Source organism: Magallana gigas, chromosome 3, assembly GCF_963853765.1.
Source record: "Magallana gigas chromosome 3, xbMagGiga1.1, whole genome shotgun sequence".
Lineage (NCBI taxonomy): Eukaryota > Metazoa > Mollusca > Bivalvia > Ostreida > Ostreidae > Magallana > Magallana gigas.
This window is the reverse complement of record NC_088855.1, coordinates 38,379,511-38,397,788: the sequence shown is the minus strand read 5'-3', so window position 1 is coordinate 38,397,788 and position 18,278 is coordinate 38,379,511. Positions and strand designations below refer to the sequence as shown.

At 34.8% G+C, this 18,278-nt stretch overlaps 1 protein-coding gene across 3 annotated transcripts; it reads left to right on the top strand.

Annotated features, from left to right (window-relative positions):
* Positions 1–176: 176 nt before the first annotated feature.
* Positions 177–17,977, top strand: LOC105317663 (nucleoside hydrolase). Of its 3 annotated transcripts, none has more exons than XM_011414376.4 (6): positions 177–366; positions 13,496–13,679; positions 13,776–13,950; positions 14,685–14,801; positions 14,931–15,073; positions 16,670–17,977. In XM_011414376.4, the coding sequence occupies exons 2-6, from the start codon at positions 13,497–13,499 to the stop codon at positions 17,012–17,014; spliced, it is 963 nt and encodes a 320-aa protein (XP_011412678.3). In that variant the 5' UTR covers positions 177–366; position 13,496; the 3' UTR covers positions 17,015–17,977. The 3 variants fall into 3 exon arrangements, with proteins under 3 accessions (XP_011412678.3, XP_065935742.1, XP_065935743.1); XM_066079670.1 differs by lacking the exon at positions 177–366 and adding an exon at positions 2,610–2,728; XM_066079671.1 differs by lacking the exon at positions 177–366 and adding an exon at positions 12,928–13,027.
* The last annotated feature ends 301 nt before the right edge of the window (positions 17,978–18,278 follow it).

The following is an 18,278-nucleotide window of genomic DNA, read 5'->3' as shown; positions in this document are numbered from 1 at the left end:
TCAAGCTCACACACGATTGCATATTTAGATTGTCTGGAATTTTGAACACGATTACCCTCCATATAATTTAGCTCTGTACATGAAGACTGACACTTAATCTTTGGGCTATTAGAAATGCGCTACTGAGTGAAGCGTAAACATTAAAAACGGGAAAATAATTTTTGACCAAAATCGTGATGACGCCCATTGATATATACTGTACTCATTGTTATCAGTGACCCGTCACGTCCTAATTTAGCGTAGTGAGGTGAAACTGTTTTCCGTGGGCCAACACAGAGTGCGACAAGAGGGGTGATTCTGAGTAAATTTTAGTGAGATCTCGTCACAGCTGGGCACAGGGAACGGCGGGTTCGACCTATGGTACATGTATGTATAATAGATAAGCTAATGACGTATTTAAGGTTAGATTTATTTTAAATCATTTGTTTTTCTTCTTTTTATACTGAAAAAAGATTAATTTATTTTTTGGACGGTCATTCTTCTAATTTCATCATAATGAATTGAGCTGACAATTCAATTGTTAGTGACTTACTATGAACCTTTTTATTCTCGTAGCGCAGTGGGTATATCCCCTGTATACACAGGGCCCGATTCCAAACCGGTCCTCCAAACACAGACTGTTGTTTTAATGGAAAGCTTAATAAATACCAGTTATACGGTCGTCCATCCGATTTTTGTTCAGATTTGAAGTTTAAGACCAATCGCAGCTTCTCGGGCCTTTCCGGCAAGCTCGGAAAAGCACCTCGAATGTATTACCTAGGCGTCCATGACAACCCCCCTTCTTATAAAACTTGATATAAACACAACACATTTTACGATCTGTTGAGATGTAAGCTAGACTTCATTAAAGTAAATGATATACCCTAAAATATAACACAGAAGCGACTTGTAAGTCTGTCTAGCCGATACTTATTAGTCCCCTACCGGTTTCACCGGAGGGGACTATAGCTTTCCTCTGCGTCCGTCAGTCCGTCCGTCCGTCCGTCCGTCCGTCTGTCTGTCCCACTTCAGTTTTCCACACTTTATTTCTTTATGCATTTGAGGAATAACATGAAACTTGCTGAACAGCTTCAAAATGTCAAACTACAGATCAAGTTTACACTTTTGTAGCGTCTGATTGACATATTTCCGAGAACATTAATTTTTTATATTCCAATTTTTTAATGTTCGGGTTCGTTATCGGGTTCGGTGTGTACTGAATAAACGAGGCCAGTATGTAGTCAGTAATAATATCGTGCGTTACTTGTACCATTCCTTTTATCATTTCTAACAAACAAATAAATTCTGTAAAATAGTGTCAAACATTGCGTTGTAAATTTAATCGGCAGGGGTTTTTTTTGTATTATTACAATCGGGTTCGTTGTCGGGTTGGGCTGTTTAACTGTTTGGTTTGATTCGGGGTACAGAAGACGGTAAGAAATGAAATTGTGCATAACAGTGCATTGTTTTCACAAATTTTTACCAGCGAATACAGAATAGACTTGGCGAAATTACAGGAGATGAAATAAAGAGTATTATTTTATTTATTTTGTATATAATTTCTATATCAGCTATATAGTTTTAATTTCCTCTGTTCTTTTATCTCTGATTAAAGCATGACATCTCGTTTACAATAGCTCTGCTTGGAAGCTTTCATAGAATTATACAAACCGGTAGGGGACGTGTATTGCTTATGCAATACTCTCAGAATGCTTGTTTTAATGGGAAGCGACTCCATTTTGTATAAAATTCTAACATCTGGTAATGTTAATACATTCGAGGTGTTTTTCCGAGCCTGCCGGAAAAACCCGAGAAGTTGCGATTGGTTTAAGACCTGCAGTGTTTCCTTTGCAGCTGATTTCGGTTTTTTATTAGTCCCCTACCGGTTTTCACCGGAGGGGGCTATTTATAATAGCTTTCCTCTGCGTCCGTCAGTCCGTCTGTCTGTCCCACTTCAGCTTTCCACACTTTTTTTCTTTATGCATTTGAGGAATAATATGAAATTTGCTGAGCAGCTTCAAAATGTCGAACTACAGATCAAGTTTACACTTTTGTAGCGTCAGGTTGACATATTTTCGAGAAAATTAATATTTTATATTCCATTTTTTTTATGTTCAGGTTCGTTATCGGGTTCGATGTGTATTGAATAAACAAGGAAAGTATGTAGTCAGTAATAATATCGTGCATTACTTGTACCATTCCTTTTATTGTTTCTAACAAGCAAATAAGTTCTGTAAAATAGTGTCAAGCATTGTGTTGTAAATTTAATAGACATGGGTTTTTTGTATTATTACAATCGGGTTCGTTATCGGGTTAGTCTGTTGATTCGAGGTACAAAAGACGGTAAGAAATGATATTCTGAATAACAGTGCATTGTTTTCACAAATTTCTACAAACCGGTAGGGGACGTGTATTGCTTATGCAATACACTTGAAGGTTGTCGCTCTTTGTTTACATCTTTATTACTGTGAGGTTGCCAATAACGAATCGTCCCAATTAACGAATCACTTTAAGATAAAAAATTCTGTATTTTTCTGATAAAGGTTCAATACTTAACTAACATATTCCTGTCATGTAGCGTAATTCTTGTTTTAATTATTTATCATGAAATTATTTAATTTTATCTTGTTTTATTTCATTATTTCTAAACAAATATGAACAAGCTTTTTGAAGACGCAGACAAAAAAAGTGTGTGCAGCTGACTACTTTCACATTTTAGTTGAGCTCTGATGTGAACGGTACTTTGTGTGTAAGTATATTTGGTACAGATGTTCAATAAAATTATCTGTCTACACGCACTGAAAGCGTCAAACAATTTCTTAATCAGAGAATCATTACATGTATATTAGCTGTAATGTTGTGGGTAGTCAGGGTTCCAATAACGAATCACCGAGATGCAGGGATCATGTCTAAATTTATTGATACCCCTTCGATTATTTGCACACCTGCTTCAATTGAAATACCCCACATACAACAATAATAGATGTTAAAATCACATCTTATTCCCATTTTCTAGAACATTTTTCCATTCGATTATGATTTTAACCATATTTTGGTTTCCCCAATTCCCTGTAATACGCCGGATATTTATTGATTTAAAAACCCAGGCGTTACAAATTACAGTTATTCGTATTCGATGACATTTAGTACGTTTATTTTTCAAAAAATATAATTTTCCTTGAACACGGATCCAGTTTACAGATTCACTTTACATTTTTAATTTTGTTTTAAAAATATTTCATAAGTGCAAACGCGCTGTTTCCATAAATGTACAGGTCATGGAAATATTTATTTTCATCGAACACATACCCAGCTTGCACATTCACTTACATTTCAAGATTTGTTTTGAAATATTTTATAAGTTCAAACGATCGCCGATTCAAAACGTCTGTCTTCCCGATATGTGTCGTTCAGCACTTTTCTTCCATTTATATAGGTGGAGGTTTTTTGTTGTTTTTTTTGCTGGATGTCAATACTGGTCCTGATTTTTTGTTTTTGTTTTTGTTGTTGCTTAACTATACACTCACTAAATGCATTTCTAGGCAATTTTGTCACAGTGTATTTTATTTTATTTACTTAAAAATCGCCTTATGATATGTTTCTAGATCTTTATTTTTTTATAATTAGTTGCATACTCAAACTTCAACCTTTCTAAGGTATTGCTAAAAATTCTTTCAAAAATTTGCCATGGCTAACTTTTTTTTAATGATTAATAAAAAAAAATGCAGAAATTTAAATTCCCTCTTTTCTAAATTTTTGTTTTAATTTTTTTATTCGATGAGTTATTTTCCTCGCGATATTATTTTCTATATGCTAATTCTATTTTTTTTTTAAGTGTCATTGCGCTATATGAAAAATCTATGATGTAGTATATGTACATGTTTTGAAAAACCCAATCTGATACAGTATTTAATTTATATCGACACGTAATTTCAATGCAAATAACTTAAACCCGCTGTGACACAACTCATCTTTCTTCTGTGTCTTCTATGAACTGAATAAAGCCCCTTTCACAATTGTCGCACGAGCAGAAGCGACCAAATATTCGTGCGACCGAAAAAATTAGATATGAGTCGTTAATTGTTGCCGAAATAATCGCATATGCAAATATGAAACAATTAGATATGAGTCGTTAATTGTTGCCGAAATAATCGCATATGCAAAAAGTATTCGTACGAATTTCGCACGATCTAAGCGAGCGTTGTGCGATGTACACCATTGAATCTTGCGATATATCTTACGTCTGTATGCGACTCTTGTACAATGAAAGCAACTGTTGAAAGATAATACGATTACGGATAGGAACGCGCGAGAGACTAGGTGATCGGACGATTGAACGTGCGCCATTGTGGTTGTACGTGCGATTATGCGTTCCATGGTACGAATGATCGTGCGAGTCAGAGGGGGTATATACACCGCCCATATTCAGTAGACATAGTTGAAAGCGAGAAAGATGCCGCCCAAGAAGATACAGATATGCAGCAGCATTTATCATTATACCTCAATATGATTATTCTTTTATATCTGATTGGTCTAGAAAGTCACGTGACAGGGCGATGTCATAGGAATGAAAAAGCCGATATGAGCATACTATGTAGACAAATATGATTAAATCAAAAATATTTTATCATTATGATTCTCTTTATATATCTGAACCAACTTAACTATCTATGATTTATGAAAGAAAAGTGAGACAGTTACATGGGAAATCAAACAATCACGACGTTAATGTTGCGACTGTTGAAAAGTCAAACATTATTAGAAATCAACGTATTTTGTGTAATCATATGTTGCTTGGTATAATAAAACGTTTATTGCATTAATGTTCAGGGAATATAAATATTTATTCCCCAGAAAAAACAAATTTCTCTCGAGCAAAGCCCTCGGGAAATATTATTTTTCTTGAGTGAATAAATCTTCATACATGTATTTCCCTCACCATCATGTAATAAATGTATAATATTGTAAATTTTGTTCTGAAACAGAGATTCTTATACAGTGTATATATACTAGTAGCAAAGCATGGCATATTGAGGCTGATAAGTCGTGCAATTATAGTAAAACGTTGCAAGATTACATGAGACACGTTGAGCAACAGTCTCACGGTCGCAAAACAGACGCATAAACACCAGCGATTTTTCTTACGATCTTTATAAATCGTGTATCACTCTTGCGAGTACACAAAACGTTGTAAAACGTTCGTACTAATGTTCATGCGTTGCACTGCGATGATTTGGATCGCGTTCGGTCGCGTCTGAATATTGTGCATATCCACTATTCAGAGGAGACTTGATGCGACCAGTAATACGTATGCAACGAATGCGAGAGCTCGTGCAACGTAAGCGAGGGCTCGTGCAACGTATGCGAGAGCTCGTGCGAAGCTCAAAAATTTCGGTCGCAAAGTGGTGTAAAGTGGTCGTGCGCCAATTGTAAAAGGGGCTTTACGTCACTTGTTTATGCTTTTTTGGAAAAACCCTCGTATATGTCGTTTTTCTCTCGACCCATTTACATGTATATTTCTTTGTAATTTCATGAAAAAATGTTCATATATCTCAAAAAAACTAACAATATTGGTGACTTATAATGACTATAAACTAATTGATTTTTAATACATTGGTGGATCAAAGTTTACGAATCATGCAGTCATTTTTTTACCGTTGAATTCATTGTTATTTTTTTCATGAATTGTCGGGTTCAATAGAATGAACACTTCACTCAAAATAAAAAGTATTTGCCTTTCCATTTTCCTTATTTATACTTTAAGCATATTAAAACTAATAATCAGCTGTATACCACGTGATTCGGTAATGGAGAAAATTATCCGCTAAAGGAGAAAACATCGTACATCAAAGTACAGCGATAATTTTTAATTAATCAGTGGTTGTTAAGAAAGACATATATGATGTTATAAGTCAAGTATGGTACAATAAAACAATGTTGTATTATGAATTTAACTCGGGCTTGGTTACGTACTATCAACGCGAATTTACTTAGTGATTCGTTAAAGGCGACCTCACTGTATTTTACTTGCAATTTAAAAAGTATTTTAATAGCATTTTTGTAATTAAACATTTCACAAATTTTCTTAGGTAAAGTTCTACATTTCATCAAAGCATAATTTTGTATTAAATTTTGTTATTGGTAATGTATGCAACATTAATTAATTTTCATTTTATTTTAAATGAAGATTGACTTATAGTTAACGGCTACAACTTTATACATGTAACATGTTCATTAGGTATTTCGCAAAGTGAGGAGTCATTTTATGGTATGTTGGGGGGGGGGGGGGGGGGGGGACTTCGCAGAAGCGTGTACTTTGTCTAGTATTTTTCTGAAATTGTTTTACTGCATAATGATTATAATTGGTTTAAACGTTGTTATGTAGATCAAGGAAGGTGCATGGATGCGGGCTCGGAGAATTAGTAAACAGGTTTTCATTGTGTGGACCCTTAGTATTATGAAATAAGTTAATGTTATGCCGAAACTACCACATGCATCAAAATAGCATATAAATTTGCAATGTTTTGTTGTTTTCCGAATACACAATATGAAATTAATTTAAACAAAGCTGTCACTGCATAGTCAACAAAGTAGTGCGAATCGTAATGTGTGCGCAAATAGTAGAATTCACTGAATGCCTGATACTATAATGCAAACTTCATCAATGGATAGATCATAATTATTTTAGAAGTATGAACCCTTTAAGTTCTGAGATAAAAAGTCAGGGCTATACATATACGTAATCCTACGTACAATTTTAGTGGTTAAAAGCAGGGGGCTAGAGTGGGTGGAATCTCTGATAATCTTAAGGCTTTCACGTTTTCGTTGGAAACACATGCAAATGGTCCACGTATTGTTGTCCTTTTTTTAAAGGACAGCAACTTGTTAAATGTCATATTCTGCAATCCCGTGTCCGCGTTCGATAGCCTTATTGCGTGTACTGCATGGTTTTTATTGGCATACTCTAAAACCTGGCCTGGCCTAGCTTGGCCCCATTGGCCTGGCCTGGCCTCAATGTTGGCCTGGCCTCACTTTTGGCATCAAAATTGGCTTGGCCCCAAATTTTTGCCTGGCCTCAAATTTGGCCTCTACAAAAATTTTTGGCCTCAAATTTATTTTTATATTTTCTTTACATATTTGATGATTTTTATTGATTTTTTACTGATTTATTTTCAATCCATATTAAACATCTTACTTTTTGGCTTTAGTGTCTTATAGTGATATTCTTTGAAAATTGATAGGTGCAATTGAAAATATAGTACTAGCAGTGTATATTTATGACCAAAGGTATGTCGAGTAATCCATTCTAATTGATTTTTATTCAGAAATTTTTAAGAACTTGAGAATGTGATTTTTGCCATGCCATTGTATAACCATGGCATATTTTTGCAATGTATTTAGATCAAACTGCTCTCAGGATTGGACAATATCTAATATGTAACTCATCTTTTACCAAAGACTTGTTTGAGAAAAAATATTGGAAGAGGCCAATATTTGTTCTAACCAACACCAAAGGTCACAAAATGTTTTGCTTTGTTTCAAATTCTGATAATGAAAACTCCCGATTGTTTCCTAAATATACAAGCAACACATGCATGAAACTCCACTCTAACCAGGAGGTGATGATTAACGACCATTGCTGAGTCAAGGTATCGGAGGATGCAATGTTGCAGTTGTTTATAAATGCCATTAATTAAATTAGACCGTGTGAAATGTAAAATGACAGGATAGGCGATGAATCTGACCCCAATGTAGCAGATTAGCGACAGAAAAGATTGATATTGAATTTCTGCTGGGGAGAGAAATTTGAGCTTGATCGGTGTTGACAGGTATTGTAAACAAACTGCAAATTTTAAAGTGCATTGCGGCATACTCTAAAACCTGGCCTGGCTTGGCCCAATTGGCCTGGCCTGGCCTCAAAGTTAGCCTGGCCTCACTTTTGGCCTCAAAATTGGCCTGGCCCCAAATTTTGGCCTGGCTTCAAAAATCGGCCTGGCCTCAAATTTGGCCTCTACAAAAGTTTTTGGCCTCAAATATATTTTAATCTTTTCTTTACATAATTTATTTTTTTATTGATTTTTCATTGATTTATTTTCAATGCACATTAAACATCCCGTTTGGTGGCTATGGTGTCTTAAAGTGATAGTGTATTAAAAATAATAGTTACAATTGAAAACATAGTACTAACAATATGTATCTATGACTACAAGTATGTTGAGTAATCAATTCTAACAGATTTTTATTCAGTCTGATTTAAATTCTTAAGAACTTAAGAATATGATTTTGCCCTGCCATTGTATAACCATGGCATGTTTTTGCAAGGTATTTAGATCAAACTGCTCTCAGGATTGGACAATATCCATGCAACTCTTCTTTTACCAATGACTTGTTTGAGAAAAAAGTAATGGAAGAGGCCAATATTTGTTTATTCTAACCAACATCAAAAATCACAAAATGTTCTGCTTTGTTCAAATTCTGATTATGACAATTCCCCATAGGAAAACAATTATTTCCTAAATATATATACAAGTAACACATACAGGAAACTCTACTCTATAATCAGGAGGTGATGATTAATGAACATCACCGAGTCAAGTTATCGAAGGATGCAATGTTGCAGTCATTCACAAATGCCATTAATTAAATTAGACATGTGAAATATTAAACGACAGGATAGGCAATGAATCTGACCCCAATGTAGCAGATTAGGGACAGAAAAGGTTGATATTGAATTTCTGCTGGGGAGGGAAATTTGGGCTCGATTGGTGTTGACAGGTAATGTAAACAAACAGCAAATTTTAAATTTCATTACACAGTGATAACAATTGAATGCTATGTACCAGTTTACAAATGTTTTGGATATCAATCAGGTCAGTCTCTTAAAATGATGTTTAAATTTTAAATGGGAGATGGGAGTGGCAACTTAATCGCTTTAGTATTGGCAAAACTTATTCCTTATAGTAAGAGCCATGCTGTACATGCATGTCATAGATATTTTTTGTGTGTTTAGACATGGATTAAAGTAATTCAACTTGAAAAATCGGTCATCTTGTCTTATATATTTTTTCATATGATTATTCCATAAAGATATTCAATTTCTAAAAGAAATTAATAATAATTCAATCTAAATCTAAGAAAAGGAGAAAAAAAAGAAATTGTAAAATTTGAGGCAAAAAACTTTTGAAGAGGCCAAGTTAGAGGCCAGGCCAATTTTTGAGGCAAGGCCAAAATTTGGGGCCAGGCCAATTTTGAGGCCAAAAATGAGGCCAGGCCAACTGAGGCCAGGCCAGGCCAATGGGGCCAAGCATGGCCAGGCCAGGTTTTAGACTATGCCGTGCATTACACAGTGATAACAATTCATATATATTTTTCATATGATTATTCTTTAAACATAAAAAAAGCACTGAATTTACAATTTCTCAAAGAAATCAATAAAAATTCAATCTAAATCTAAGAAAACATATATACATGAAAAAGAAAAAAATTTTAATTTGAGGCCAAAAATTTTTGAAGAGGCCAAATTAGGGGCCAGGCCAAAATTTTGGGCTAGCCCAATTTTGAGGCCAAAAGTGAGGCAAGGCCAGGCCAATGGGGCCAGTCTAGGTCAGGCCAGGTTTTAGAGTATGCCGGTTTTATATAACTTTTGGAATGGACCCGCACCCCGCCTTCATGATGGACAGTTTTGACAGGCCCGTTACTGTATTTAGAAATAAAATGTAACTTTCGAATGTAAGCACTGTTTGTTCACTTACGAACACCACAGGTGAGCCAATCGAAACCGTTTGTCATAAGACAAACGTAAATAAACTCATATAAATTGACGTTTTAGGGAGATTGTATTTAGAGACTGAATTAAGATTGGATGGTAAACCACTATACGATCACACTGATGAATCGGAATTATTCATTCCATGGACAAGATTACAAGGAGAATTTGGAGACCCCTCCCCTTCCCATGTTACTTTAGCAAACAAGCAATTCACCTTGAAACGTTAGCACACCCATCACATCAAATTCAATTGTATAAAGCGCAATCATATCTTGCTCTTTTCCAATTACATGTATTTATACATATACAAACCTTTTGAAAACACTAGAATATGGACAGGTGATACGACCTGATATGATGTTAATTTTATTCATATAGCTCTAATCTAATCCATATCCCCGATTTCGGTCATTACGTATGTATCAAAAAATATAACTACTTCTTTTCATATTCAAAAATTTAGCATACATCAATAATGAATTTAAAGGTTAAAGAGTCAAAAAGTGATCACATTTGCCAAAATTAAACACCTATAATCCTCTCGTAATTCTTCTTTTTTGAATTTATTTATTTTGTGGGACTTTCAAAATCCTATCAGTTACAAGATTTTATGAAGGGGGGGGGGGGGGGTTACCCTTTATTTTTTACTCCACTCTCTTTTAAAAATACACCACTGTTGCGGACAAATATATTTTACGTGGTTGACATGACTCCAATATTCTTAATATTTGGAGTTTGGAGAGGGCTGATGTATGGGTGCGCTCCCAAAGATCGACCCCTAATGTTGAAAGCTGAAAGCTCAAGTGAGCTATTCTGATCACATTTTGTCCGTCGTCCGACTGTCCGTCTGTCTGTCCGTCTGTAAACTTTTCACATTTTTAACTTCTTCTTCTCTAAAACCGCTGGGCCAATTTCAACCAAATTTGACACAAAGCATCTCTATAGAAAGGTGATTATAAATTGCAGAAAAGAAAGACCGATCTTTATTTAAAACGAAGAAAACCTCGAAACTGTAGAAAAAGGGGGGTGCATTGTAAAAAATCATCTTCTCAAGAACTACAGAGTCAAATTCAACGTAATTTTGCATAAAAAATCCTTATGAAAAGGAAAATAAATTGCAAGACTTATTGGTAAATTCTGTTTCAAATTTGAGTAATTTACGGAAATAAAAATAGAGATAATCGCGGTCATTCAGTTTATAACTTCAGGTTCGGTATTCCATATCGAAAACGAAAGTTCTTTGTACAAGCTTATCTTTTAAAAAGATTGGTGAGCTAGCGCTGTATCCAACATAAAACACAGAGGCATATTTCTTAAACATTGGTTTATATTTCTGAATCGATTTATTAACAATAAGAAGGCACAGTGGTGTTTTGAAATTGTGCTGGGGTGGGGTCTCAATTTAAAATTGTGAATCTAGAGACGGCTTCACATCGGCAATGGCATAGCTCATTGGCTGTGCCTTAATCATTATGTATCTACTGCAATTTCAATTTCTATGTGAAAATTTTCAGGAACCATTGGTACTGCTTTTGTAGCAATCGTATCTTCTTGGGCCTCTCCGACAAGCTCGGAAAACATATCCGAAGTTGTCTTCCGAAGGAATTTAAGATAAAGCTACATGTAGCTACATGTTATTTATTATAATATAGAAAATAACGTTGCATTATAAGACCGAAGCTACTGTTACGATAAAACACGTGAAGATGATAAAACGAAATTCAAATGGTACAGTTTATCTACAGTAGTACGGTATTCCCAGAATCCCCTACAATGGAGTCGAGCATGCGTATTCCAGTGAAAAAGACTAACGTAGTTGCTAGCGCTCGAGAGCGCAAGCAATAAAGCAGCCAAATCGCAACTTCTCGGGCCTTTCCGGCAAGCTCGGAAAAACACCTCGAATGTATTAACATCACCGGATGTTAGAATTTTATACAAAATGGAGTCGCTTCCCATTAAAATAAGTATCGGCTAGACAGTCTTGTATGTCGCTTCTGTGTTATATTTTAGTGTATATCGTTTACATAGATGAAGTATAGCTCACATCTCAACAGATCGTTAAATGTGTTCTATTTATATCAAGTTTTACAAAAAAGGGGGGGGGGTTGTCATGGACGCCTAGGTAATACATTTGAGGTGTTTTTCCGAGCTTGCCGGAAAGGCCCGAGATGTTGCGATTGAAAGCAGCCATGTTTGAATGTTGACGCATGACAAGCGGGTCAAACTGACAAAGATGAATTTGCTTGTTATGCAACAGTTTACGTGCGAAGGGATATTTTAAACATGCTAAACATATCTGTGCCGATTTCGTGAAGTGAACTGAGGTTAAATCTTTCAATGCGTTGACATTTTCACTCGTGACTGTGGTTTTACGTTGTTTTGAATTTCGTTTATGCTTTTTAACTTTGGGGGAAATATCGCCTGTATTTTGGAATTCTTACGTATCGAATCAGATATAGACTTCAATAAATCAGACAGTTAATTGTTTACCTGCGCAAAATGAGCAACATCTGATGCATTAACAACATATTTCATATATTATAAATACTACAGTTTTCAACATAGGAAGTACTAATGTATTATCACTATTCCTAAGAAAAAAAATTACAGCGAAAAATCATCTTGATTTGAAGTCATTTGTTAATGTTTTGAATGAAGATGAAAATAAAGGGTGGGCCTTAATAAAATAGAGCGATATGCCAGTCAATACATTGCAGTCTGAGGCTCATTGAGAGGGGGAGGGCTAGACCTTATCAGAAATCTTGACAAAAATGTCTAACTTTGCCAAAAAAAGGGACCCCCCCCCCCAGTTCCGACGCTTATGCATTGATTATACATGTAATAGCTCTTTAACATATCACATGATAACATTTGTTAATGTTGATGAAAATAAAGGGTGGGCCTTAATGAAATAGAGCGATATGCCTGTCATAACATTGCAGTCGGAGGCTCATTGAGGGGAGGGGGAGGGGGCTAGACTTTATCAGAAATCTTGACAAGCAAAAAAAAGATTTTGAGTACGGCTTTGTCTAACATTGCCAAAAAAGTGTTGGGGGACCCCCCCCCCCCCCTCCACCCAGTTCCGACGCCTATGCATTGATTATACATGTAATAGCTCTTTAACATATCACATGATAATATTTTTCATTCGAGTGTATTTATCGATCAAGTGAGTAAGGTTATAAAACGTCGCACGAGTTCACGCCTGGTAAACGACAATTGTTTATAATGCAGAAGACCAATCAAATTTTTGAATGTTCTTAATTTGAGCGCCTTGAGGTAAAATTTTCTTCTTTCACATGTAGGAATTTTTTTAATAAAATACAATAACTAGCTAGTACAATGTAGTTGAAGATTAATATGGTTTAAGTTTCAGTCAAATGTTGCTTTCTTTTGTCGATAACATTATTTCTGAACAAATTGAATCAGTTTGCCACGAGCCATTTTGTCAAAGAAATGGTAATTTTTTACTTTACAATATTTGTAAACAAAATAAGACTCGAGCTTTGTTTACATAACAAGGAATTCTTGGTTCTGTATCTCTCTTATAACCTCACTTCTAACATTCAAACTTTAATCAATCATTCAAAATGCACAATTAGACCATTTTATACAATCAAAAGTAATAAAATTTTAATGTCAAATCGTGTCTTAGTACCTTTAAAATCCCGTTATTGTTGATCAGTTGATATTGATTCTAAAAAAAATTTCAATGAAATAACTGTTTATCTGTTTAATTTTTTTTAGAATGGACAAAACAAAACTTATCATTGATTGTGATGCAGGGATAGACGACGCTCAAGCAATAATGTTAGCTTTAGCCAGACCGGATGCGGAAGTACTTGCTATAACCTGCGTTAGCGGAAACACGGAGGTCGATCACGTGTGCCGAAATGTCTTACGTATATTAACCATCTGTGATCATATTGAGGTAAATACAACGTAAATTATTACAGTTATTATACATTGAAAACGCAAATCAAATGGTTATTAATTGATATGAAACTTGTTTTGAATTTCGCCATAGATCCCAGTATATAGAGGTTGCACAAAAGCCCTCGTGGATCATGGCAAGCACGCGAAATTCTACCACGGTTTGGATGGTTTATGTGACCTCGAAGGACTTCCGGAAGTGGATATGAATTTGATTCAGACGGAACATGCGTCGTGTGCAATGAACAGGATAGTAGGCGAAAACCAAGGTTATTACTGAACTACAATTTTGACGAAAAGCAACAATGATCATGTTTTTAAGATCAACTCTGTGTAAGAATTCAAATCGGCGGCCATGCATATTCACGGGTTGTCTTCATAATTTACAGTTTGATAGACTTTGATGAGGAAAAAAGCGTAATACCATTTATTTGTTACTATATGGTGCCGTTGCCATGGTAACTGGGGGTAAAGCTGTCGAAATGACATTTTACCGCTTATTTGAGAACATACATGTATTGCAATGGCAACAATTTTGGGTTTTCAGGGTAGAATATATTACACAGAAAAAAAATCATTTTTCAAGAAAATGAATCATTTATGGCGAAATGCATATTTTTATGTGTTTGCATGGTAATTAAACAGAAAATTCAAAATTTGATTTCTTCACTTAATTTGGAATTTCACGGTTGAGTATATATCGTTCCTCTCTCCATCACCGAGTGATAGAGATAGGAATGACGCGTGATCAACCGTGGGTTTCCGACGATAAAAATATAGAAAATCTTAACATGTTAGGCAATTTTGAAAGTATTATTCAAATATGAAATGTTTTATTCTGTTATTAATGGATGAAAAAACCCAAAAACAAATTATGTCCAAAACTTAAATGCAAATAAAAATACTTGCCGTTGCTATGGACTTTTTAAAAAAGTAAACATTTCTGTGATTTTCTTGATGAATCATGATGTACATTTCAGCTGATTCTTCTCTTTCATTTCAGGTAAAATCACACTCATATGTATTGGACCATTAACAAATGTTGCAGTTGCCTTACGACTTAATCCGGACTTTGGAAAACAACTCAAAAAGTGTGTGATTATGGGTGGAAATACGGAGGGTACTTATTAAATTTACTAATTTAAAAAATTACCCGCGTAGCCGTTACAGAACTGGGAGATTTTCCATCAGCCGATCGCGTCTTGTTATAAACATACATCTTTTATTAATATTATTTCTATTTTTAAAGGACAAGGCAATATAGAAGATGGCAGCGCGGCGGAATTCAATTTTCACTTTGACCCAGAAGCTGCTTACATGGTTTTGCACGAGCTGAGTTGTCCTATTACAACATTCTCATGGGAAGCAGTTCTTCAAAATCAGTATCCATGGGTATGTAAAGTAAAAGACTAGCTAGGACTAAACATATAGATTCTAGATATTGTGGCATCTGAATAAGGCGTCCTCGTATAGTTAGTTGTCGCTCGTCGTTCACTGCAGAGAATCTTCACAAAAAACAGTAATCCTTGTCCATTGTAAAATTATATTTACATCTTCCAAGTATAATTCCCTCTATTTCTTACGGAAACTGAATATAGTTAATTCATAGCTCTGTAGAATAGCTATAGAAACTGATAGGACTGAAATACACAAACCTCGTTTATCGATTGGTCCTAAGAAAAACCACGGACTGCACGAAATAATCATGATGTCAAACTCAAATTCTATAGAAAACGATTTGGCTGTTTCTTTTAGCTAACGTACTGATGTACATTACCAGTAATTTAGTGAATTCTACTTACTTTTAACAATTATTTCATTAATTTGTTAAAAAAAGATGTAAATATAAATAATATTAATGATTTCTTTGATGATTAATACGGGTTATGTATTTTTTCTGCAAAGTCGCCACCTTCATGTCCCGCATAAATCACTAAAGAAAACATTTTATTGTTTGAATACAGCTACATGTAAAGGTGCAGATGAACTGATGTAAGTATGTATTTGAGATTTTTTGTCGTTCAATGAGACTTGATTGTTCATTAAAAGAGAGTAGGAACTTTAATAAGAACAATCATTAGAAGAATGGTCGTCAGACATTTTTTAGACATACATGCAGATTTGAAGGGTATAAATGAGTAGTACAGCAAAAAAAAAAACCTGCCAAAATAGTATTATCAGTTTACTCAAAAGATCTTCCATGGCTTGATTAATACCGTTAGACTAAGTGCGTTTAACACACGCAAGCGATGATAATGATTTACCAAGAATAAGTAAACAAATACATGTACATGTACGTATAAACAGAACTGTAGCTCCACGAACCAGTTGACGAACCGTGGAACGACAGGTCCAACCATATGGAAAGCTGTATATTTTTTGCGCACAAAGAGTTTCGCGCGGTTTTGGACTTTTTAACCTAATTAAGGAATATATTCTTTCAAAATTTCAAAACCAAAAATTCCTGAGAGAATTTATGACTGATTCGCCACTCGATTTGGATCAAGAGTCGCCATTTTTACAAGCCGCACCATTTCACTTTACAGGGCTGGTAAGAATCTTTAATAACAGATTTGCAGTGGCAAGTAAAGGAATGACATATATTGACATATAAAGCAAAAAATCTCAGAGATTTTAAGTATTGAAATTTTTATAGTATATATTCTTTAATTGGGTAATCAAGTCCAAAACCGCGCACAACTTTTTGTGCGCAATATATAGTTTTTCAAATATGTATGTATAAACCTGTAGCTCCACGGTCTGTCAATCCGAATTTCCGGTAGAGACACAATTCTGCAGCCAAAGTGTGTGCAAAATCTATTTACAGTTCTAAAAGGATCGCATTTTTTACTCGACTGCTTTTGAAAAGAAACTTATTTTCATCTGTATGAATCTTAAAAATATTGAATTCGTGTGAATTCGAAAAGTGAAGCTACCTATATTACAAACTAATTGTAAAATGTTCTGTATTTTGTTTTCTTTTTAAAGGATTGGTTGAAACGCATCCTAAATATAAAAACTTCAAAGGCCATATTCCATAGTACCATACTTCGAACCTCCTTAGACAAGCACAACGAATGGCAGTTTCCAGGGTACAGTTTTTGTGATCCCACTGTAGTCGCCATTGCTCTTCAGGAAACCATAGTAACAAAGTCACGTGATGTGTTTGCCACAGTGGAACTACACGGTCGCTTGTCTCGGGGACAAATGGTCAGTGATAGTCGGAACCTCCAGAAAACACCGCCTAATGTAAAACAAGCTCTAGAAATTGACAGAGATCTCATGATGGAGATGTTTTCTAGTGTCTTTGAAGAAAGGTCTGATTCAAAGTAGAATTCATGATTATGAAATTTTCCTGCATTAATTAAAACATAAACGTGAATTTCAGGGAATTAGAAATTGTACAAGTAAAGAATTCATTGGCATTTCACTCTCGATCATTCAGTGAGGAATAAAGATCATGCCACCTCGTACACGTATACTGTATATACAGCATCGGGGGGGGGGGGGGGTGCAGTTTTTCTCACAGCAAACATTTTTCATATAAAAATTGAATTATGACGGAGACCCCTGTCCCCTCCATTTTTGGGAAGATGTAAAAAATCGAAGTGAAAATATGGATTTAAACAGGAAAAAAGTTTTGAAGTTATAGGTATGTTTGGATTTGGATCTTTTTGCTTGGCAAGATTATTTGAATCAGTCTGCCCCCCCCCTTAAAAACGATGCTACCTTGCCTGTGTGGTGGAGAAAGGGTGTGTTTGTCATACACACAAATACCTCCAGACGTAGCCAAGTTGTAATGTGAATATGTAGTGAAAATCAATCATGAACGAGTTTACATACTGTGTTATAATAATGTACGTTAGTGTGTCGGACGATCCCAATGTAATGCTTGTGGTTACTGTCCAGGGAGACATACAGAATTAGACAATTTGTTTGATTGTGCACTTTGTCTCCTTTTTTAATGATAGGAAAACATGATGAAAAAAATAATTTCAGTGTTTGAGATCTTTTATTTATTTCATTAGTTTTTATATTTGAAAAAATATTAGAAAATAAAGAGCATCGTCAGCACCAGAAATTGCAATATACCAAGTATTAAATTTTGTTTTTACACTCTTAATAATTACAGAATAAGTAATATAAGGTTAATGTCTGTATAAAGCTGCAGAGTCCTTGAAGTGGGAAAAGATGCAGAAATGTAATAATTATTTAGACCTAAATTGTGTACAATGACGATTGATTATGATTCAAATCAATATCTAAAAAAGGGATGATTTTATGATGAATGTGGTTTATAGGGAGAAATTGCAGGAACAATTCAACATTATAATTGTTTAGATTGTTTCTGAAGACGACAAAGCTTTTAAATTATTAAAAAACTATTCTTGTGTACATATTAACGATCAAACAAAATGGATGGACATATGGTACTTTGTAAGGGTACATTTGTGAGAACATCAGTAGTTGAATAAATTATGTTTGCCCAAAAAAGTTCATCTGCTTAATACATTTAAAAGATTTAAAGATTTAGGTTTGGTAAACAGAAAGACAGAAAGAAGGACAGGCATGAAAAAAAACAAAAACAAATCAAGCA

Coding starts and splice junctions, on each gene's coding strand:
- LOC105317663 (XM_011414376.4), top strand. CDS start 13,497: ATGGACAAAACAAAACTTATCATTGATTGTGATGCAGGGATAGACGAC. Junction 13,680..13,775: donor CCATCTGTGATCATATTGAG/GTAAATACAACG, acceptor ATTTCGCCATAG/ATCCCAGTATATAGAGGTTG. Junction 14,802..14,930: donor TATGGGTGGAAATACGGAGG/GTACTTATTAAA, acceptor CTATTTTTAAAG/GACAAGGCAATATAGAAGAT.